Source organism: Passer montanus, unplaced genomic scaffold, assembly GCF_014805655.1.
Source record: "Passer montanus isolate IOZ18808 unplaced genomic scaffold, ASM1480565v1 scaffold47, whole genome shotgun sequence".
NCBI classification, from domain to species: domain Eukaryota; kingdom Metazoa; phylum Chordata; class Aves; order Passeriformes; family Passeridae; genus Passer; species Passer montanus.
The window spans coordinates 6,549,563-6,573,542 of record NW_024369596.1 but is presented as its reverse complement, the minus strand read 5'-3'; the positions used below and the strand labels follow the sequence as shown (position 1 = coordinate 6,573,542).

Genomic DNA, 23,980 nt, shown 5'->3' with positions numbered 1-23,980 from the left:
TCTCTGCTTTGCTGAGTCCCAGTTTCAGAGCAGCTCTCTGTAGTTCACATTTCATTGGGCAGCAGAGGTGACACTGAAGGGATGAACCTTTGTCCCCAGGGATCTTCGCTGCTGTGGAAGGTGTTCCTCTGCTGATTGCAGTATTTGTGCAGTATTAGTGCAGGTGGAATACAGGGTTCTTGCCTTTCCTGCCTGGGATGAGAGGGAGGAGCAGGGCAGGGTGATTGCTGCTGCTGCAGGAGCCTTTACAATTTCCGAGCTGCAAAGGCTTCCACAAAGGACACCCTTTGTACCCAGCAGTTTGTTCCCTTCAGTAGAGCTCTTCCGTTGAATTAAACTGCTTTTAAATCGTGTACACAATGGCACCTTTGTTGGGGAGGCTCTGAGGGCCTCTGGAGGAACATTGACATTCCATGGCATTGTTCTGCTCCCATTCAACCTGAGCCGGCCCCTCCTGCCAGGGCCAGGTCATTGCTGTCACCCACTGCTCTCCTTTGCCTTGCGCTGCGGTTCAGCTCCTGAGCAGGTGGATTCAGCAGAGGGACCAGAGTTTCCCCAGCACAGCCCAGAGGGAAGAGCAGGAGGTTGGAAGGCGGCTCCTGGGCCGCCTTTGGAGGTTGCTTGTGTTCATTCTGGAGAGGATAAACTGCATCTCTTCCATCAGCTGCCTTTGTGACCTGTTCAGTGGGCTCGGTTGTGGAGTCCCCATCCCTAGAGGTGTCCAGGGGACACCTGGATGTGGTGCTCAGTCCTCTGGGCACAGTGACAGGGTGGGGAATTGGCACAGGTTGGATTGGGTAGCCTTGGAGGGCTTTTCCAACCTCTGTAAGTGACCCTGTGAGTCTGGTTTTATTTTGTGATAGCTTGAGAACGGAGCTGCTGAGGCTCTAGGCTGGTGCCTGTGCAGGTGCAGTGAGGGGCAGTGAGGCCCTGGTGTGCTGGGAAGGCAGGTTGGGCTCTGAGGGAGCTCTGCCTGCTCAGCCTCACAGATTATAGCCAGCCCTTTGTTCTGCAGGGGCCTCAGGCGAGAGCAAGGGCCGGTCACAAAGCTTTATTTCTGTTCGTAGGTTACACACTGGTTTGCACAGGAGATTACCAGATTTCTCAGCTGAGCCTCATTCCCTTTCCCAGAGATGAAATTGCCTCTCCCAGGTGCTGCCCACCATCAGCTGGGATGCTGTCCCAGGTCCCATCAGCCTTCCAGGTGGCTCTTGCCTGAAGCTACTCTGCAGGAAATGTGTCTTTGTGTTAGTCCTTCCATTCCAGCTCGCTCCTGGTAACTCCGCACTAGCCAAGGGCTGGGACAAAAGCCAAGTGTCTGTTTAGTGTCAAACTTGGGAAATCTGTTCCTGTAAATAATTGGTATTAATGCTACTACTGTTCTTGCATGCTCTGTAGAAGGAGTTCTGCTCAGTGGCTGCCAGGTGTGGAATGAGCTGGTTGTTCCTTGTCTTGTGCAGTGTCGAAGAAGCACGGGAAGCTCATCACCTTCCTCCGGACATTCATGAAGTCGCGCCCAACGAAACAGAAACTGAAACAGCGGGGGATCCTCAAGGAAAGGGTGTTTGGCTGTGACCTGGGGGAGCACCTGCTCAACTCTGGCCATGATGGTAAGAAGCAACCTGCTCCTGAGCTCTTCCTCTCTTGGGAATTTGTCAGGGTGATCGTGGCTGTTCAGGGTGGTGCTGGGAGACAAATGTGTGGCTCAAATCCGTGGCTGAATGGGAAACTGAGGCTAATGAGAAGCAAACATTGTGCTTCGAGGTGGGAAGCGTCATGGTTCAGTGTGGGAGCACTGAAGGTGGCTGCAGATGGGTTTTCAAACTCTATAAGTCTTCAATTTTTTTTCCAGGAATATAGGCTTTATTTGTATGTCAGTGTCAATGATTAATTAACAGGCATGTTAAACCCCTTCATTTCTCTTAACTCAGTACCTTTGTATGATTCTAGCACAATTTGCATGGTAAATCCTTCATCTGCCTTTTCCTTGGATTTCACAGGATTTACAGGAATTAACTGGATAGTGTGTTTCCTCACAGCTGACTTTTCCTCTCCATTCAGCCTTTTCCCTCCCCATCAACAGTTCAGGGAGGCAGAGGTGCAAACCTGTCCATTCCAAGAACAAAATTACACAATTGTTACCACTCCTACTGGGATGAATGAAGATTTCATGGGCTCTTTCCTGTCCTTTCCCTGCGCCACCTCCAGTGCAGGTTCCTGCAGTGCCGAGGAGCAGCCAGAGCACTGGGATGCTGTCCCAGGTCCCCAGGCTCAGCTGTTCCCATCGGGAGCCCACACCCAGGGATGTTTGGGAATGCAGCCTGGAGCAGCTGTGGGCTGTAGGTGGTTTGCCCAGGAGTTAAGGCCATCAGGAAAGCAGTGATGGGATCTGTTGGGTGGCTTTGCAGCAGATCCCTTGTGCCAGAGTTGTCCATCTGGTGTCTGCCATCTTTTGTGTGCAGGCAGAGGGAGAATTGACAGGATGTGTGGGGCCAGAAAGGAGTTTCTCTGTTAAAAGTTTTCAGTGAGTTTTCAGACTTCTAGTTCGTCCAAATGCCTTTTGTGAAAGGGCTGGCAAAGGGCAGGGAGGCATTTCTTGCTGTTTTTCCAGCTGATTTGGTTGGTAACAGAGATGTGCACTCCCTCACCTCACATAAAAGTGTTTCTCTGCCAGCTGGTGCAGAGCATGTGCTTATCCTTATGGAGTCAGAGCTGTGGCAAGGCTCATGGGCTCAGTTGGAGCCAGCAGAGATCCTTATTGGGGCTTGCAAAGCACCAGAGATGGTTGGAGTCAGGAACAGGCGCTGACCTATGTGGAACTGCATCAGGAGTAGGTAATTCACAGCACCAGGTGGCTCTGGAGCTGGTTTTGTGTGTGTGCTGTGGGAGCATTCCTGAGGGCAGGAGCCATGAGAGCAGAATGAGCTCACTGATGGGCAGGAGGGAATTCCCTCCCACCCCAGCCCTCCTTCTCTCTGTTTTCCTTAGGCACAAGTCAGCTATGGCCAAAGCTTTTCCCTGCCCTCTGCACTGACTGCTTCCCCTGGCTTCAAGGGGTGGTTTATTTACCATTCAAAGACACATCCTGAGCTGAACTAAACTACTTGAACTCCACTGGAGGTTCTTGTTTGACAGTCTCTGGGAGCTCTGTCCTTGTCCTGGTCTCTCCCCACCATCCCACACATTGGGGTGACACTGACTGAGCTGTGCTAATGAGGCCCCTCAGCTCAGGAGTCACCAGCTGCTTTCACCCTCCATTTAATAACCCTTTCCTAACTCCCTGGAGTGAAGCAGATCCAATTTGAGTGTTGCCAACAGGGGCATGACTCCATTTCCCACAGCAGGATTGTTTTCCATGTGATTCAGCTCCCTGACCTGCATTCCAAGCAATGTAATCCCCAGGATGGGGCTCGTGGAGACATTTCTGGGTCTGTGCATGCACAGCATTTTAAGATTCCCTCCTCCTGTAGCATTACTGTAGCTCAGTCCTGGAGCGTCTCACAGTGCTGACCTGCTGAAAGGGGCCTGAGGTGAATTTAAAAAGCTGCTTCTCATAATCAGAACATCAAGTGCTTCTTGCAGGAGCTCAGAGCACGCTGTGGCTGAGCGTGGTACCTGCTGGTGATACTTTGGAATCACAACCTAGAACATGGGAGTTCAGAAGAAGGAAAAAAACCTATTACGTTCATTGATTTGCTTAAGCTTGTGATGGTTTTGTTGGGTCAATGTCCTATCCCCAAAAATATTTATTGGGGTTGAAGGAGCAAATGCCACCATCCCTAGTGATTGCAGTGAGTGACAAGGCAACGTGTGCACCTCAAAAATGCAATACTGAAACAAACTGGAGTTATGCTAAGAATTTTCTTAGTTATCATCTTTGTGATGATGACAAATTTTCAAGAATTTGCTGAGAAACAACATGAGCAGCCTAAATTCTGTAGTCAGGAATCTCTGAAACTGTGCTCAATCTTAGTGAGTGGGAAGCAGAATGAGAGAATAAAAGGGATAAGGACAAAAACTGCAAAAAGTGTAGCATTTTTTAATAAACCCTGCACCGAGGCAACTGGCTCAGATTGCTTAGTGAGGAGAAGAACGTGTTTGTTGTGTACCCAGAGGGGATTTACAAACACAGAGGAGATGTTTCACTTACTGCAGTACCTTGTCTTTCTGTGGGCTCAGCAAGTAATCCCTCGTTCTGCATCCTCCGAGCTGCTGTCAGGAGGAGGATAAATTTGGCATGGGATGCACAGGACAGTGATGCAGGGTTGTGCCCTGGTTTGCTGTTAGGGAGCAGGAGCCCCAGGGTGCCATCCTGCAAAGCTCCATGTGCTGCACTTGCCGAGCCCTGACCTAGCAGAGCATTTTGTGGTTATCTGAGCTGGGTGTTCCCAGGCAGCACCTGGCAGTGCATTTTAGCTGCCTGCAGCTGAGGCAGCAGCTGCACTGCTGGGAGGTTTTCTGGAGTCCTGCCTGAAGACCCCATGGCTCAGAAGAGGACTAAAGTCCCACTGAGGATCTGTGACTTTTGTTACTTGCCTGAGAATGTGGCCCTGGCAAGGGCTGTGTGCTCGGCTGGATGAGCCAGGCACCAGTTGTGGGCTCAGAGGTTCCCTGACCCAGTTCCCTGGATGGGGCTGCAGGAATGCACTGAGTGTCACTTGCTCCCTCCTCCTGCCTTTCCCAAAGCTCCTGAGCACTGCCAGGAGCCGGGTGCTGACCCAGGTGGGCCTTTATGGCTCCTAATGCAAACCACGTGTGCCATTGTGGCATCGAGTTTTTGGGATGGGCCTGTGCCCAAGGTGAGGCCATGCTCTCCCTGCTGGGAGGTGCCTCCCAGGCTGGCAGGACAGAACCTGCAGCTCTGAGGATCAGGATATGATCTGTCTGTGCCCAGGTTTCTCCCTGGGGCAGGGTGTCTGGGGAAGCCAGGAGGAGTGCACAGCAGGCTGGTGGTGCTGCTGCCCTGGGGAGGGTGTGCCTTGTCATTTCCCATTTGCCACACATTTCAGTGTGGGTCTGAGCAGGAGTGCTGAGCAGCTGCAGGGAGGGAGGTGGGGATTTAACAAGTGTGAGGGACGAGCAGTGCACTCTAAACTCTCCTCTGTTTCTGGTGATTCATGGTGGGGACTGTGGTGAGTGCTGGGCAGTGTTCTCGGGGTTGGATTTGGTGTGTTTGCTTTTCAGTTCCAGTTTGGTTTGTGCTGACACTCTGATCTGTCCAAACAGCACTGGAGCCCTTCCAGTGTAAGAGTTACACCTCCATGGGGTGCCAAGCAGTCCTTCCCCAAAGGCCATTGGAGAGAAGGGAAAAGAGGGAAGGAAGCATTGCTGTCCAGTCTCTTTGGTGAGGTTCTGAGTCATGGGCAGATCACAGGATTCTTTTTCAAAATTATCTGTGCTCCAAGCTGCTTGGGAAAGAGGGAATTGGGAGTCACAAGGCTCCTGGGCATGGGGCTGGGTATGCATAGGTGTGTTGCTTCCAGTGAAAGTCTCAGCAGGGTTGTCACATGTCAGCACTGAATGATGGGCTGGGACCTGCAGGAGTAAAACCAGTTTTGATATGAGGGATTTTGGACTTCTCTGTTGGCAGAGCCTGTGGTAATGCTCCCTTCAAGTATGTTGGTTTGCACAATATTTCTCCAGTCAGCTCCAGACACCCCATGGAGCCTGCCTGAAGGGTCCTGTCTGCATCCCATCCAGTGCTTTACTCATCTCTTGGCTCCTGCTGGGCTTGGGATGCTTCCCTGCCAGGGAAGCGTCACTTGGCAGCAGACCAGGCTCAGCAGGGAGTTGCTGTTTCTCCATTGCACTCAGAAATGCTCCCAGTTGGGTTGGTGCAGTTGCCACCTGCCTTGCTGGTTTGTTTTACAAATTCAGGGGGCATTCCCAGTTGGGAAAGACCCACAGGATCATCTAGCCCAACTCCTGGCCCCTGCACAGACCCCCAACAACCCCACCCTGGGCATCCCTGGCAGTGCTGTCCAAAGGCTCCTGGAGCTCTGGCAGCCTTGGGGCCGTGCCCATTCCCTGGGGAGCCTGGGCAGTGCCAGCCCCTCTGGGGGAAAAACTTTTCCCAGTATCCAACCTAAACTTCCTCTAACATGGCTCAGGCCATTCCCCATGTCCTGTCACAATTTTATGGAGATGTGAGATACAGCAAATCCATTCCAATCTCTGCCTCCTGAAGAGACCTTGTTCTTTTTCCCTTTGTAGGCAGAGATTCTTTTTTTTTTCCCTCAAGTTTTTCTCTCTTCAAGGAAACTAAATAGAACTTAAATTTAGCCCGACCCCAATTAGCAGGATTGTGCTGGCAGAGGATGTTTGTGGAGAGTGGGAGCTGGTGGAGTGCTGCATTGCAGCAGCTGCACCATGCCCTGGTTCCTGCCTTGGAATGTTTGGCCAGGAAGCTCCCCACAGCTCCTGGGGTGTGACAGGGGTGGGAGTGAGGGGGTACATGGAGCTGGGCATGTTCTTGAAGAGCCGATGGAGGGACAAGGAATCAGATGGAGCCACAATGCCCACAGGGAGCGCAGGCAGGGCTGGGCTGCTCTGAGGGGTGGGACGGGCCAGCACAGGCCAGGGTGGCTCAGTACCCAGCAGGAGGGGCCTGCACCCACCAAAAGCCACTTTGCTGTTCTGCGAGTGAGGGACTCCTGAGCTGCTGCACGTGAGGGGTTACTTTACAATGTGCTTCTTATTCAAATACTGCTGGGCTCATGTGCTGGGGTTGCTCGGACTGCAGAGCACGGGGACACCGTGTGTTCTTCCAAGCCTGAAGTGTTCCTGTCACTTGTTGGAAATGATCCTTTCTCCCTCAGCAATTGGACTGAAGCACAAGCCAGCCCTGGGGTCCCCCAGTGAGGTGGTGTCACAGACCCACCTCCAGAGATAATCCATCATACAACCTGCTGTACCCACAGATGGTTTTGTAGGATAATGGTACGAGGCTTTCGTTGTGCCTCTTTATGCATTTGTCACATTCATACATCATCAGCTCCCATCACTGGAAAAGATACATTCACAAATGGAATTTTTAGTTGAAAACTTTACTATAGTGAAGGATCTATGCATGATTTTTTAATTGTTATAAAGTGCCTGTGCCATGTGGTCAGCAAGAGGCATTGACTTCTGCTGAAGATGTAAATGTCTGCAAGAGACAAACTTCACTAACTCACCTGATCCTGCTCTGTGTCCTTCCTGTATTTCCAGTTCTCCACATTTATTCAGAATTAATTTGGACAAGTGGGTAGAATTAAATGAAAAATAAAGTGGAAGAGAATAGCAGAAAATAGCAGATAAGGGATCTGCATCCTTTTCTACACTGCACAGGAGCAGCAAGTGTTTGCCAGGGATGGTTTTATTCTCCTCAGCTGGTTCTGATGCTCTTCAGAAAGGTCCATAGCAGCACCTTGGGGTTCCTGCTGACATCATGGCTTGTTTGGGGTCCTCTGGAGTTATCCATCCCTTGGAGCCATCCCCACCCTGCTGCTGGGTAATGGTTTTGCCTGACAGTAATTTATGTCAGAGTTGGGTATAGAGGGAACTGTTACCAGGACAGAGAAACACAAAGAATGAGCTCTTGCAGTCTCTTGGCCTGGTTCCCCTTAGCTCAAGCACAGGTTTGGCAATCTGTGTCACCCCTTTGGCTCCTGGTATTGATGTGAGGAGCCCCTTTTACCAGCTCAGAATTGCAATTATAATAAAAGGCTGCCTGGCTGGCTTGGAATCCTTGCCATCCTGAAGGAAGCCTTGACTGGGAATTTGGGACAGTGGAGTCTTACAGATTAAATAATTTCAGTTTTTCTTGCTGTTTAAACTCCCAAGAGAGTGAATGTAACCAGTTCCCATTCCCTGTTACTGCCCTATCCCTGTCTATGGCAGGGATAGACTGAGCGAGCTTTAAGGTCCCTTCCAACCCAAACATCAGTGTTCTGATGCCCCAGGTGCAATCCCTGCTCGTGATGGCTTTGCTCCAAGCTTTTCTCTTCAGAAAGACATTGGAATATTTGCAGAGTTTCCATGTGAAATAGCCCCTCAGTTTTTACCTGCAGCTCCATGGAGTTCTGTGGCAGCTCAGCAGCGTGGCCTGTGATTCCCAGGTATGTTTGGAATTGTTATGCCTTGAATGTTTGCTGCCACATCAATGGGTTTGTTCAGGCAATAACAACTTGTTCCTGTTCAAAGGTTTATTGAGGTGTTGGTGTTGTGTGACGTGCATGTGACATTTCCCTCAGAATGGTGACATGGGCCACAGCCATTCCAGCACGGGAGGCAGTGTTGGCTCTGCATGAGGCTGGGGGTTGTGTTAGATGTGCTCACTCTGGGAATGAACCCCTGGGGCATTTTTGTGCTTTCAGTAGGTATTTTCAGAGTATCCAAGCTGACAAGTTGGGATGTGAACTGAAAAGTTTCAAACCTCCAAGCAGGTTCAGCTCTGGCATCCTGCTATCCCAGTTTTCCTTCTGTCTCTATTTTTAAGCATTTATATGCCTGAAGCAGTTTGTGATTAGGACACAACCCAGAGTTCTGAAGATTTTGTTTGCAATTCTCTTTTCTGCTGAGACATTTCTTGTGTGACTTTGGCAAGTCCCTGCCTCCTTTATGCTTGTTATGCTTGCAGATGGGGATATCTGGAGGTGATTCACCTTCTCTACCCTATTCCAGGTGTTATTTTAAAAAAGGGGAGCCTGACTTCTCCATTGAGCAGGATAAACAATGCATCCTTACTCATCCTGTAATTTCTGTAATGCTCTCCTGTGTACCTGGGCTTGGTTGTTTATATATAGAGCTGCAGTTCACAAATCAGGGGTGGATCTTGTTTCCTGACGAGGCCACCTAACTGGGGACACTGGAAATCCTCCTGCTCTGCCTCCCTCAGTAGTATTTGTGTATCTATAAACAGTTTTCTGTCACACACGGAGGAAACACTGGCCTGTGTCAGCATTTTCACTTGCACCTGAGTCCCTGTTGTGCACAGCCCTGTGTACACACAGTGTAAATGAGGGAGAAAAGGTTTTAAAGTTGCTCTCTGGGACAGGAATTCTGTGGAGCTGCTGTGGCTTCAAAACCTCTGGGATGCCAGGTAATCTTAGCCATCCCCTTCCCTCCATCCTGCTGTCCCGACTGTCCTGTTTGTAATTGAATTGGCAGTATATTGAAACCAAGGCAGCCTCAAACATGCCAAGACCAGTTTCCTTTTGGTATTTCCTGATTTATAGTAATTTTTAAAGTCAAAATCAATCTCCAAAGGACTCGGGCAGTCAGTGGTCACAGCTGCACTCAGAGTTCTGGCCCTGAGATGGGAACTCAAACCTGTCCCTGCCACAAAGTTTTGGCCTTGGGGAACTCGTTTGTTATCTCCCATTCCATCTCCAGGCTTGTACAATCAAACTAATAACCCATATCTGCCCCCAAGGTGCCACAAGGTAAATTCCTAATACCCAGGAGGTACTTGGGAGATTAGGAGTGGAATAGAAATACCCAACAGTATTTATCTAAGTGCCAGCACAAGCTGGTACATGGCATCCAGTTGTGAACGTCTGTAAAAATCAAGAAAATTTACCTGTGTGTTCCCCCTGTATTTATTGTGCTCCTCGGGTTGGGTTTGCATCCCAAATCTGAACATTTCTGACGCTGAATTGTGTTTTGTGAAGAGTGCTTTAGGTGCCTGAAGTCCCCCTGGATGTGGCAAGGAGTGTCTCTGTGTGACATCAAAGGCAGATCCAGCAGCCTGGGAAAAAAAGGGAACAGTTGACCCAAATTGGAGATGAGTAGAGAACTCCCCTTGCTGCAGATGTATTCTCTGCTGCACAGACTAACTGGACACAAGTTGATACTTTCAAGGCCAATAGTTTTGAGTTATTTTGGGCAAATTTCCAACCACAACAGGCACTGTTATTGCTTCACCATCTGCCCTGTGAGTTGCTGGAACTCAAGATTATTGGGTGTGGGGTCAGCATTACAAAGGGGTGCATGGTATCCCTGTGGAGAATCCCTTGTTTGGGGGGGGGCATCCTTGGGGTTGCTGGGCAGGGAACACAAGCCTCTGCTGTTAAAAAAGACCCAGTTTGTCTGTCCCCTTCTCCCTTGCCCTGCCTGCATCTGCAAGGGGAGGATTCTTTGTGCTTGAGTGACCCTGAGGACAGCTGGGAGTTGAAAATTAATTTGCATTTCGAAACACTACAGCTGTGGGGGGAACAAACATGAGGAAAAATGTCAAAGGCAGTACAGGAATTGCTTGTGCTCTTATCCTGCTGCTGTTAGCATGGGGAAACTTTCCCCCCTCTCATTTTATTGGAGGGAGTGTAGCTGGTCTAAACAAAAAAGCTCCAGCACACTGGCCAAATCTGAGCTTTATTAGTGTCTTGTTGGATATTCACTGAAGGAGCTGTCAAGCATTGGAACTGCTCAGGCTGCCCAGGGATTTAAAGGCTGTGGGGTTGTGGCACTTGGGGACATGGTTCAGCCATGGCAGTGCTGGGAGAGCAGTTGGACTCAATCTTAGAGGCTTTTCCACCTTAATGATTCTGCGATACTTTGTATTAAAACAAATTAAACCTGAGCTCTGGGAAATGGGTGGGTGCAGCCTGGGATAGGGATTGGCTGTACAACATCTCCATCATGGCTAGTGGGCAGGGAGGTCCCCTGCAGCCCTCAGATGCCAGGCTGTCCTGGCACAGCCAGGGGAATGTTGCTGATCTGCCAGGACCTGACAGACGTGGCTAGTGAGCTGCCCTGCCTGGTGCAACCCAGGGGGATTTCTCTTCTCCAGGCCTGAACTTTGCACTTTGCTTTCCACAGTCCTGGCTGAGCTGCCATAAAAGAATTCCAGGCTGGGGAAGCAGAGTCCAGTGCTGCTCCCTCTGAGCTCTGCCTGGGTCAGGGATCCAGCTCAGGGGTTGTGCTTTGTTCTGCCGTGGCTGAACTCTCCCAAGTGCAAAAGTCCCACTCCAGATCAGAGCTGTGTGTGTTCTGGGACCAGGAACTGGGGCAGCTTGGACTTTACACAGCTCATCCCCAGTGTGGGTAATGTCAGTGTGGCTCACAGCCTGGAAATGAGGGGAAGGGGTTGAAGAATCATGGAATCCCAGACTGGTTTGGGTTGGAAGGGACCTCAAATCCCACCCACTGCCACAGGCAAGGACTCCTTCCACTAGACCAGGTTGCTCCAAGCCCCATCCTGTTGCCATGATATTTTAGTGAAAAAGCCTCTGCTAGGATTTTTCCTGTCCTGAGGAGCTGAGAGCCTCAGGAAAGAAATGTAAACAATAACTGTCTGCTGCTGTGGAAGGCCACAGGTGCATCTTCCACTGGTCCATGTGGATTGTTTTCAATTAGTGACCAATCACAGCCACCTGTGCCAAGGCTGTGAGCAGTCACAGGATTTTTGTTATTCATTCCTATATTATTCTTGTCTTTGTAGCCTTGTGATCTTCTTCTCTCTGTTCTTTTTAGTATAGTTGTAATGTAGTATTTTAGTATAATATATAACATAATAAATCAGCCTTCTGATGAAAATGGAGTCAAGCCTCGTGTCCTCGTCCAAGGGATCTCAGATTAAACAAGACCATCCAACAGACATCCAGGCCTTGAGCATCTTGGAAAGGAAGGAAAGTGTCTGTTTGGTTGGACTTGTATTTCTCTTGGTGGTTCACACAGGAGGACAGAGATTTAGGAATGAGACAAAAGTGAGGCAGAAGTCCTGAGAAGAGAGTCTTTGAAAGTTTGATGTTTTTCTGAATGTGCAGGGGCTGGTGGGGTTGGTGTGCCTGTGGAATGGCATGTGCAGGAACAGTATTGTGTGACACAGAGCTCCTGTGCAACAATAAAGAGAAAATCCTTAATCTCTCTCCTCTGCTGCTTCACACCTTTGTGTAACTAAGGTGGAGGGAAGAGCTTCAGAAATTAGCAATTTAAAAGTCACAGTCACATATTACAGGGTTTATACTGTTTTGGTTTTTTAAGGAAATATTTTGAAGGAAATATATTTCCAAGTTTTTTGGAAAATGGCCTTGATCTTAGAGGTCTTTTCCAACCTTAGTGGTTCTGAAATTAAGTTAAAATAGGAAATTTTTGGAGTAAAAGCAACTGTATTTCTTCAAGAGGGGATATTCCCTTTTAGGTTTTTACATCCCCCATTAATGGCACGGGAGTTGGGATTTATGTGGCTAATTCTAGATATTTGGAAGTTGTCAGTCTTGGCCAGGCACAGAATTCCAAGAAAGGGGCTCATGCTGCTGCAGTGGCACTGTTTGTGCTGTGCTGGGTGTGTGTCTTCTGCTGCCTTTTCCCCTGCCTGTCCTTCCCTGCTGTTCCCAAAGGCAGCCTGGACAACCAAGGGTGAGCTTCTCCACCTGCATTTTATCTGATGCCTGGTTGTTCCGGTTTCTGTCCTGGTGGCTCAAAACAGCCTTTAACCTTCTGTTGCTCAGGTCTGGATTTTCCATGTGTGTCCCAGGTCTGCTGGTTGTCACCTCTGCTGAGGCAGAGCTTTGTGCAGTCTGTTTTCCATGCTCCTGGAGGCTGAGCTCCCCTGGGGGATTGCTATGTGTGGAATTCAGTGAGGAGCAGCAGCCCAGGTGCTCTGAGCCATTGTTCAGCCCCAGGGCCTGGCCTGTGGGACCTGCACCCCACTGATGTATTTGGGAAAATGCCAGTGCTAGAGGGGGGCTTGCTGGGAGGCCTCGTGCTCTGGGCTGAACAAACACTTCTGGTTCCAATAACGTGCTAATAAAATAAAATAAAATAATATACAACACAAGCAAGCCTCTCAAAGCCCAGGGAGGGAACATTACAAAATATTAAAAAAGAAAACCCCACCCAACAAGATGATAGGAAAGGAAATATGCCTCATGTGAGGATTAATCAAAATGTTTTTCAGAATGAGAACCGTAGAATTTCTGCTTCCTCTTAATGGCAGAGAATTAAGCAGTTAACGAGCCCTCGGAGATGCAATAAACCTTTCAAACCAGCTGAGAGATGCTTTGGAAGGACTTGAATTAATTCCTTTGGCTGCTGTGATGATGAAATGTGCTGGAGTCCCCTTTGGTGAGGCATCCACATTTCCAGCCCTTTGCACTTTGTCTCCTGGAAGCACCTGATGTTGGAGGTGTTGGAAGGAGGGAGGGGTGGTTGTTTCACAGTGGGAGGCATGTGCAGTGTCCATGCACAGCTGGGTGTTCCCAGGCAGCACCTGGCAGTGCATTTTAGCTGCCTGCAGCTGAGGCAGCAGCTGCACTGCTGGGAGGTTTTCTGGAGTCCTGCCTGAAGACCCCATGGCTCAGAAGAGGACTAAAGTCCCACTGAGGATCTGTGACTTTTGTTACTTGCCTGAGAATGTGGCCCTGGCAAGGGCTGTGTGCTCGGCTGGATGAGCCAGGCACCAGTTGTGGGCTCAGAGGTTCCCTGACCCAGTTCCCTGGATGGGGCTGCAGGAATGCACTGAGTGTCACTTGCTCCCTCCTCCTGCCTTTCCCAAAGCTCCTGAGCACTGCCAGGAGCCGGGTGCTGACCCAGGTGGGCCTTTATGGCTCCTAATGCAAACCACGTGTGTATCGAGTCTGGCTGTTGTAATTGCAGGAAACCACAGTAATTAACTGCCATTAGTAGAACTTTAGTGTTGCTGCTGGTGTATCCTGTGAGAGGAAATCTCCTTTGGTTCCCTGCTGAGATACCTGTCTGGTTCAAATCTGGGTTGTGGCTTGGGATCTGGAAGCCAAAATCAGTTCCTGACCTGAGAAGTTCACCTGCAGGGGAAGGATTTCTGCAGCAGATGGACACGGTACCTGAAAAAGCCACAGTGTGGTGTCAGAAGCTGCTGTACGTGTTGGTCTGGGCACACTTGACAATTTGCAAAATTAAGTCTTGTGCTGTCATCCTGCCTTTTCCTTCTGAGGGAGCAGTGACTATTCCCTCCATGTGTGGGTGTACATCTCTAAAATGGGTACTGAAGGGCTGGGGATTCAAAGGGCAGAGGGAGGTTAAACACACACCCAGTGGCCAGGTGTCATCTCTGTTCAGAAATCTGAAAAATGAAGTCACCATTCCCGCAAAGGCCCCTCAGGTACAATTTTAGCCCTACTTGAATTTCAGTCTCTTCTCCAACCCTGCAGAATTCCCCCAAAATATCCGTGGTGCTGGTATGGTATATTTAGCTTAAAGAACAGATCGTCCTGGTAACCAGATGAGGAGATGCTTGGAACAAGCCTGCTGGGATCTTTCCAGGGTATGTTAATTACTCTCACTGTGCCCAGGCATGACAGAAGAGAACTTTAGGCAGAGCATTGGTGCTGTAGCCCTTGCATTCCCTTTGGCTCCCCTGCCCTGCTCCACTGTCACTCCAGGTTTCCTGATGGGAATGGGGCAGGCAGGGAGAGTGCTGTTTATCTGCCTCTTGGTGTGTTTGCTTCTTTATTTATTTGCCTGTTTATTATTTACATTTTGATTTACTTATTTAGCAGGCTCTGCTGATTCCAGGGGACCTTTCCTGTTGTTGCAGTAGGGATCATTAAGGTCTTTGGGATTTGCAGCTTTAGCAGATCTTGCCACAGCACTTCCAAGCTTGGGCAGACTCCTTTGCCCAATCCTCTGGGACTCCTGGATGCAGGAAATGCTGCTGATGGAGGCTCAGCCCCGTGCAGGTCACTGGTGGGGTCTGAGATCTCTGGCCCATTGTAAGAGGTGGTTGTGGGACAGACATGCAGGGACATCCAGTGGGGTCTTGCTTCAGCTGTGTCTGGCAGTCTGGGGTGTTCTCCCACAGAGGACAAGCACCACTGGCTGTGTCAGCACACAGAGCCTTGTCCTTTGCTGCACGGGATGGAGCTGTTCCACCTCTGCTACAATGCACACTTCAGCCCTTTCTGGCCATTGCTTGAGTAGGATAGAACTCCTTCCCTGTCCACTTCCAGCCTTAAAAAATTTCTCCTTCAAGAGGTGTTGAGTCTATTTGAATAAAGGCTTAAGTGTTGTCCTCCAGAAGTGTTTTTGAGACAATATGAGAATTTCTGGCCTCGTGTTCCACCTGCTCTGCTTGGATCTGTCCTTGTGCGTGACTGATGGATGTGTTCCCAGCGTGTCCTGGGTGTGTGTTCAGTGAGAACCTGTTGCCTTTCCCAGCTTTCCCAGGTTCAGGGTGTGTCTGTTGGTTCCTGAAGCCATCAGCTGTGGTCCTCCTTGGAGCTCCTGGATGCTGAGGTAGCACAAGGCTTCACCTCCACTGGTTTTTGTTCCTCAGAAAGCAGCTCTTGGTTCCCAAGGCTCTTGGCTTAATGTACAAGGACTCTGCTTGCCTCAAAGTCTGCCCCAATGGGAAAATGGTGAGAACTGCTGTACATCCCTGGGAATGTAATGCTGGAACTTGGCTGGCTCAGTTCTGGCTGTCTCTGGGTGCCTTGGAGCATTCCAGGTGCAGGGTCTAATCTGCTCCCGCTGAGCCTGTGGGTGACGTGCTGCAGGATTTACAGCTCTCACCGTGTCCTGTGCTCCAGCGTGCAGCAGACGTGCCTTATCCTGGATACACCTGCTGGTTTCCAGGGAGCCCTCTGAAATGAGCCTTTCCTCAGCTGTGAGGGTTTGCTGCAGGCTGGGGAAGCAGCCTTGTGGAGGCTGGCGGGAGCACGGAGCATCCAAGTGCAGCAGCACTTGGGAACACGCTGCCTGGCAGATGGCATTTGCTGTGGTGTAAGGGGATTTGCCACATGACCTGCTTGGCATCGGTGTCACGTGCACACTGATCAGACCTGGCATCTAAAGAACACACTGAGATCAGCAGAGGAGCTGCTGCAAAAAGCTGGCTGGCAGGAGGATCCACAGGAATCCCAGCTTTGTCCATGAAGGTTTGCTGATGCTCACAGGAGCTTCATCCTGGTTTTCTCTCTGTGTTTGGGGCAGTTTTTAGTGCCTTTTGTAAATCCAGTGATTTGCTCCTCCTCAAGCTTACATGGATGGACACACAGCTCCAGCACTGGATGTGCATGAGCCTGGGAAGCCAGCTGGAAGGAATGGGGTGGTGAAGCGGCTGCAATATTAACCTGACACCTAATTATATCCCCTGGGCTGATTTTTCCATTCTGTCATGCCCCGCTCTGTCTGCACTTTCTGTGAGTGTGGGATGCTGTGGAGCTCTCCATATCCAGCCATGCTCTGGCAGACATTTGTAATGAAATTATCAGTTGTAAAAGCTCTCCTGTCTGTGCCGCCAAAAGCAGCATCTCCCTGATGTTTATATTTCCTTAAAGCAAGGATAGATTAATCCTGTATAGATTTGAAAGATTGTATTTATTCTATTTTACAGCTCTTCTAGAATGGGATTTCACACCATAGTTCCCATGAGAGTTGCCATGGGGCCTGCACTGTCTCTGACCAGAACTAGCTTTTTTTGAGCTGATTCATATTCTGGCATTCCCTTGTTAAAGCAGGAACACCTCTGGCCAGTTTCCACATCAAATCCTGAAGTTCAATTTCCTACAGACTTTCTCCCCTAAGGAGGAGCTGAAGCCATGGCCCAGGTGGGAGCAGTTTGGCACCTGCCAAGAGGTCTGTACTAACGGTGGCTGTTGTTGCTCAGTGCCCCAGGTCCTCAAGAGCTGCACGGAGTTCATCGAGAAGCACGGCATTGTGGATGGGATATACCGGCTCTCCGGGATCGCCTCCAACATCCAGAAGCTCCGGTAAGGGGAGGCCTGCCAGCCCCTGGCACGGGCAGGGCACAGCCTGGGCTGCCTCTGGCACCTTCACCCTGCAGGAAGCTTTCCTTCAGCATGCAGTATCAGCATCCTGGTGTCACTATGCTGGCATGTTTCATTCCTGTTCTTTTTCTCTCCAGGAGCCCTTTGGAGCAGCTGATGTTTCTCCCTGCTGCCTTGGGCTCCTGGCTTAGCAGCAGTTAATTGGGAATGTGCAAAGGATGCATGCCTGAGTCTCGTGGGTGGCATTGGTGTGCTGCACAGGGAAGGGCCAAGAGTGTGCTCTGGTTAGGAGCTGTTCCCATCACAGCAAACTTCCTTTCTTCTTTTATGAGGCTGTTGTCCTCCTGTCGTTTGGTGTAGAATGTTCTGCTGTGGAGCATTGATGTGCTGAGTGGATGTGACTCACCAGCACTGCTCCTGGGCCCACAGCCTGGCAGAGGCAGCACAGGGCTATTTGCAATGGGCAGAGTATCTTTTTTGTACCAGCTGTCCCCCAGTTCAGTGGGCAGGTTTGAGCTGTTAATCCTGTTTCTTATCCCAGCAAGTCCCATTTTGAAAATCTAGTCCCAAGGTTTTGATATGCAGGATCTAAAGGCTCTGACTGGAACTGTGGCTGAATAAAACATTTTTGTTTCAGTTATATCCCTTTATTCCCCATTTTGACTTGTGCTGGACCATCCATCTAATCTCTGCCCTAGTCCATTTTTTTCCTTTTGTGTTGCCAAGACCATTTTCTCCTTCATTGTGTATCAAAGGTGCTTTAAAAATGGTTTTCTAAAATTGTAATGGCATCATTTCCTGTTGTAGTGCAGAGAATGAAGTGACAGCCTGTTTTCCAGGTTTCTGAGATGTTCCAAAGACAAAAGGAAGGGAGTACATGGCATAACTTACTGACACAGTCCTGTTCATGTAAATCCCTGCAGATTTTGAGTGTTTGATGAACATAAGACACATCTTGCTGCAGTTCCCAGCTGTATAAACAGGGCATTAGGCTCATTCCAAAGCTGGGGCTGCAGCATCCTTACAAATTAATCACTGTGCTTAGGTTTCCCATAGAAGAACTGGATCTCCTGGATTTAAAGGGCTTTTTGGTTGGAGAGAAGGTTAGAGAATGTATTCCACGTGGGAGATTTCCATGGGACAGATGTTGGCTCTTCAGTAGGGCAGTAGCTGCCTTCATTTGGCAGGTTGGCAAACAACCACTGTTGATTTGGGGTGTTGATCCCTGTATTGTGGTATCCTGGCTCCTTTTGAGAAGCTGTGGAGTTTTTCTTCACCTAACAAAGTCTTGCTTTGGGCCAGAAGGAATAACATGTAGCTCTGGAAACAGCCAGTGCAGAGAGGGTTAAATGTGGTGGGGCATCCCTCTCTTCCTTCCGTATTCACTTCAGCAAGGGAACATTTGACAGAGTGTGAGCTTTATTCCTCGGAAAAACCACTGGAGTAGGGCAGGATATGGGCAGGGAGTTTGAGCCAGGGCTGAGTGTCTTTGTGTGGGGTGGGCTGGTGCCTTCCTGGGCTTTTCTGTGGAGCCAAGTGCAGGAGCTGAGTTTCTGTCCCACATGTGAGCAAGGGATGAGTCAGAAGCTGCCTGTGGAAATGGTGTTTGCTGGACACTGGGGGTATGGAAAATTGAATTCTTCCTTTCCTCCTCTGCTGTCTTCAGGGTGAGGAAGGAATGGGCTGTTCACCCTGAGAAGGTGGGGACCTCTCCTGCTCCGTGTCTGGTGGGAGTGAAAGGCTTCCCATGGGCAGTGTCCATGTCCAGGGATGGAAGGAGTTCATCCTGATTCCAGGAGGGCTCAGCTACAAACACACCTGGAGCCCTGGGCACGTTCTGCTCCTCAGGCAGGGTGAGCTCAGGGGTTGTGTGACCCCTGGGCACAACCTGCCAGCTTTGGGTGAGGGACAGGACAGGGACAGGGATGGGCCACCTCACTCAGCCCACTCACTGAGGTTGCAGTGCTGGCAGTTTGAGTCCCCATGGCTGTGGGCAGCCTGAAGACTCTGGCAGGGACCCCAAGGTTCTCCAGCTCCCAGGGCCTGGCTCACAGCTCTCACCCCCCTGGAGTGTCCTGCTAATTGGAAACAGCACTTCCTAGCATATATGCCAGCAGCAAGCCAGCCCTTGGCCTTCTGAGCTCAGCTTTTATTTCATAAACATTGGTGATTGGGTTTTTTCTCTCTCTGAAAACCAAGGGAGTGCTATGGGGTTTTCTTCATGTGGTTCCTGGCTGTCTTCTCCCTGTAGCAGAGGCAGACTCAGCTCACCAGCTCATCCCCCAGGAATTCCTGCACTCACTGGTTTCCATGTGCTGCTGATGGAAGTGCTGCTGGCAGGACTTTATCGTTGCCATTTGCAGGCCTTTGAAATGCAGAGGGACAGCAGCTTTCATCGTTCCTATGGGCAATCCCAGTCACAGCCCTTGGGAGTTAAACTTGTGGTCTTGGAAGATGTTCTCTGGAGGCTTTGCAAAAAGCCCTGATGCAGCAAAAGGGATTGCAGCCAGTTGGTTGTAAAATTAACTGAAAATGCTTTATTAGAAAAAGGAAAAGTCTCTTTTGAAAAATATCCCCACTGGCTGCCCCACAGCCATGGGTCATGTGGTTTTGGTGACTAAGTGTTTATTTTTTCCTGTAAATCAGGAAAGCCTTGCTGTAATTTGTGCTGGGTTTGATTTCTTTCCTCCTTCTCAAAGCCCTTTACCCATTTCTTTGTTCTCATTGCCAGCCACGAGTTTGACTCTGAGCAGATTCCCGACCTGACCAAGGACATTTACATCCAGGACATCCACTGTGTGGGCTCCCTGTGCAAGCTGTACTTCCGAGAGCTCCCCAACCCCCTGCTCACCTACCAGCTCTACGAGAAGTTCTCAGTGAGTGCCAGGCACATGTGGGGCAATTTCCCCTTCAGTGGGCCTTCAGGTGGTGGAGCAGAGAAATCCTTGGAAGCTGGACCTGCCTTTCACACACTTCCCTCTCTGGCTGCTCTGCCTCACTTGGGGTTTTTAGAGCCATCAGGAGGGTGTGTCACCAAAATTGCTGTGCTGCCCGCACTCCCTATTCCCCCCTGCCATTCCAGAAGGGGCTGGCAGTGCCCAGGGTCTGAGGGGCCTTTTCTGTGTCCCCTTTAGGTCACTCAGAGGTGCCTTTGTCCCCTGTGCCATGCTGTGTGGGTTCCACTTGTGGGTCCACAGCAGATGGTCCCTGGCACAATTCCCATGCTTTGCAGGAATTCCCTTCTTGTTTGCCATTTCCCAGGAATGGGATTGGAAGCAAATGCTGCTCTGAGCTGAATGTCTTCTGCAGGAATTCTCTATGCCATTAACATGCCCCAGGTCATGACTTACTTGCCCTTCCTTACATGATCCATGTGCTGCTCTGTCCCCAAGACAGACCCCCTTCCCCAAGGGGGAGAAGAGCAACAAAACTCACCTCACTGCCAAGGCTGGCACACTGTGGATTTATTTGCAGCTAAATCCTTTCCTGCCTCATTCCAGGATGCTGTTTCTGCTGCTACAGACGAGGAAAGGCTGGTTAAAATCCACGATGTGATCCAGCAGCTGCCCCCTCCCCACTACAGGTGAGTGCAGCCTTTGGGGTCTTGGCATTTTGTGAGAGGAATTCTGTAATTCCAGTTTCCCTCTCAAGACAGCCACACTGTGCCTCTGCATGTTGAAATGGTTATGGCTGTAGAAAGTTGGTTTCTGTTTTAGTTAGCTCCTTACCAGACACTGTGCACTAAACATGGTCTTACTTCAGGTTCTTGGAAACTCCATCTAGGAGGGAAATAGGAGCTTGTTATGTCAGAGTAAGGAAACAGTTTTATTGTGGGGGGGCACAATACCAGTGCTAACAGCACTTTAAAAAAAGTGAAATATAGCCAAAAAATTGCTCAGGCCTTCAGCCAAACTTGGTCAACTGTATTTTGTCTGCAGTTTGCCTCTCCCTGCAATAATAGTAACTAGCAAATAACAACAATACTCTGAGAATAACTGATGTAATTAATTAATTAGTGTAATGTATTAGAGTAGCATAATATAGTGTTTAAAAATCACCAATTAAAATACTATATTCAAGCTAATTAGTAGTAATAAGAACTCACGCTGTATGGTAATGAGTCTTGACTAAGAACAACAACATTTTAACAGTCTATAGTATTAAAAATTATGGCAGGGTATGGTGAAAAGGTATCAGACAAATTGGTATTGGTGATTAGCTTTAATAACTACATAGAGTATTGTATGTTAATGAGACTTAAACAGTAATAACTAGTGATGTGTGGTAAGTAGCATTCACTAATTGTGAATTGTAATTGGTAGTTGTTTACAGATAGATGCATATTTTAATTGGCTGGGTCAGCTCCCCTGATGTGTCCCAGTGGTTTGGGTGACCATTTGGGGGAATTCAGGCAGTGCTTGGCTGTTGATGCCTAATTAGAATATTTCATGGCAATCATCAATTGATTGTTGTAATAATAATCAATTGATGATTGGTGAAGTCAGAATTCTGGTCTAAGGGGTCAGGTGTAACACATGATGACAGCTGTTGATAACTATTTATAGTCATTTCTGCCAATAAATGTTTACATTTCAGTTACAGTCATATGTGGTCATTAGCTGGACAATTGCAATGCTGCAATGAGTGGTATAAATAACTAATTATAAAAGTTAACTGGGATTTAACTGATGTGTTATAAACTAAAACTGTGTTACTTGCTCTTCAAATAAGGTTGGCTAGTTGGTGCAACAGCTGCTGCTTGTAGTAACTAACTGCAATATTGATGTTAACTGAGGGGGTGTGTGGCCCTTTCAAAAATAAACTGATCTCTTTCTTTTCCATTCACCTTTACCCTGAAATGATTTTTACTTTTGGGGCTGGTTAAACTGGGTTCTGGTACCAGCAGCACATGAGTCTCAGAGAGGGGGCACAGCCAACAGCAGGATGTGGAATGCTGTAGGTCACAGGTTGCTGCTCTCCTTTCCTGGGGTTTGCTTGGAGAAAGGAAAAAACACTTTCGTTTTCTGCTACTCAGTTATGAGAAGTTGCAGGCAGGAGATGTCTCTTTGGTTTCCAGACTGAGCCATTTGCTTCACTTCCAATCTTGTCTATTTGTGGCATTTTGAGCCCCAAAACACCCTCTCTGTTCCATCTCCCTTCCCCCCAAAAAGGATAGGCTGTGAAACAGACACAAGCCAGGGGCGCCGGGAGGGTACAGCACATTTTTACTGCCACTGCCTGGTCCCTCCTCCCTAGCATATATTAAACACAACAGTGCTTAATATACAAATCCCACCATTTTTTAATGTGAACAGAAGCCTCTGAAGTTTAACCTTCGGTCTGCATTACCCACCTGTGAGAACCCTGCAGCCAGTGTTTTCAGTGTTCTGGGGTGTCTGAAGCAATCCAGTCGCTGTGGATTAGCATTCCACATCCTTCCCCACTCATCCCTGAGCAGCCCCTCATGGCTGTCACACACCTGCAAAGGGTTTTTCCTGGAACTGTGCATTTCTTGAGCCTGGACCAGTCAGAAACTCCCAGCCTGTGTCAGTATTGCCAAAGCCAGGCCCACCGTGGGGCTGAGGGGAAGGAGTTCAGCATTCTCTTCTGGGAGCTGTCAGACCAAAAGGAAATAATGAGCTGGGTTTGTGCTGTGGATCGTGGCCTGGCTTTGCTCAGTGGTGCTGAACATTTGCTTCTCTCTTGTTTTCCAGGACACTGGAGTTCCTAATGAGACATTTGGCTCGTCTGGCTGATTATTGCTCCATCACAAATATGCACACCAAGAACTTGGCCATCGTCTGGGCTCCAAACCTCCTCAGGTACTCTGGGATTTTCCTATTTCAATAAAAAAGAAATGTTTACAGTCATAAACAACAGATACTCCAGAAAATCCCAGCTTTCAGCAGCTGGAAAGAGTTCTTCCTCTCTTCATCCAATGTGGTCTTCTCCTCCTGTAAATATGGGAAATTATTCTAAGCAGGATTTAAGGTCAGCTGGCAAGTTCCTGACCTAGTGATGTAAAACAGCCCCTGTATTATCCTGTCTCACACATGTGACACAGTTCCACTGGCTGCAGTTCTGTCAGTAGTGACAAGGAAGAATTCCCTGAACCCTCTTTTAGAGGTTAGTTTCTCCTCTCCTGGTTAGATGAGACTGATGTGTCCTTGATCATCCAGGAAAATTTCTACAGTGGCATCACTGATTTCCCACTGCATAAGTCTCTAGAGTCTAATTTGACAGCTTTTGGCTGCAAGAATTCAAACTTACAGAAATTAACTTGGATAAATCTGTTTTGAGTCTGCATGATAGGGCACTTTAAAATTAATGGTGTAACTTAAACTTAAACTAAAATTTTGCTTTAAAAGAAAAAAAATATTATCCCCCTGTCCTTATTGTACGGATTTCTGACCTGCTGTTGTTACCAAGCTGAGAAATCTGAGTGTGCAGTTCATCAAGGAATCCCAGAAGGGTTTGGGTTGGGAGGGGTGTTAAAGCTCATGCAGTGCCACCCCCTGCCATGGGCAGGGACACCTTCCCCACGTTGTTCCAAGCTCTGTCCAGTCTGCCCCTGGACACTCCCAGCTCATGCAGGTGGGCTCCTCTTTCTGGCAGTTCTCCCACAAGCAGTGGAGTGACCTCATGTTTGAGTTTGCTTTGGTGAGTCCTGGGGCATTCACGCAGTAGGATCAGGTGGAGACACTCCCTGCTTGAGGGAAAATCCTCTTAGAGGCCACAGTGGATTTGTACAACAGCACTGCCTTAAATTGTGCCAGTCATGAAATGAGTTAACAAAAAGCTCTTGATTTGGGGTGTTCAGTGTATTAACCTCAATTCAGACCTGTCCCACACTCCCTGTTCCTCCCAACCCAGTGTTCCTCTTGCCCCATCAGTAAGGCTTGAACCTGGATCTGGAGTTTGGCTGTGAATCCCCAGAGTCAGCGTTGCTGAGATTTAACCCCAGAAGTGCCCTGAAGCGCTTTCTGCAGCCCCACAGGGGCCCAGCAGCAGCCTCTTCCCTCTCCGTGTCCCTCTGCAGGTCCAAGCAGATCGAGTCCGCCTGCTTCAGCGGCACGGCCGCCTTCATGGAGGTGCGGATCCAGTCGGTGGTGGTGGAGTTCATCCTGAACCACGTGGATGTGCTCTTCAGCTCCAAGCTCAGCTCCGTCATCCGCGATGGGGCAGGTGTGTCTCGTGGCCTTGCTGCACTCGGGCAGGAGCAGCAGCACTCATGCCTGGCTGAGCCTCCTCCGGGACATGGAAATGGTTTTGTTTTAACCCAGAGGGCACAT

At 49.2% G+C, this 23,980-nt stretch overlaps 1 protein-coding gene across 9 annotated transcripts in view; it reads left to right on the top strand.

The window, feature by feature from the left end:
* ARHGAP32 (Rho GTPase activating protein 32) overlaps window positions 1-23,980 on the top strand; it is a 238,680-nt gene that overhangs the window by 200,340 nt on the left and 14,360 nt on the right. For all 9 annotated transcript variants that reach the window (XM_039721962.1, XM_039721970.1, XM_039721965.1 and 6 more), the window contains 6 exons: window positions 1,461-1,610; window positions 16,568-16,670; window positions 19,420-19,564; window positions 20,189-20,271; window positions 22,403-22,510; window positions 23,728-23,873. In XM_039721962.1, the coding sequence (XP_039577896.1) occupies window positions 1,461-1,610; window positions 16,568-16,670; window positions 19,420-19,564; window positions 20,189-20,271; window positions 22,403-22,510; window positions 23,728-23,873 (735 nt within the window). The remainder of the gene's footprint in view (window positions 1-1,460; window positions 1,611-16,567; window positions 16,671-19,419; window positions 19,565-20,188; window positions 20,272-22,402; window positions 22,511-23,727; window positions 23,874-23,980) is intronic.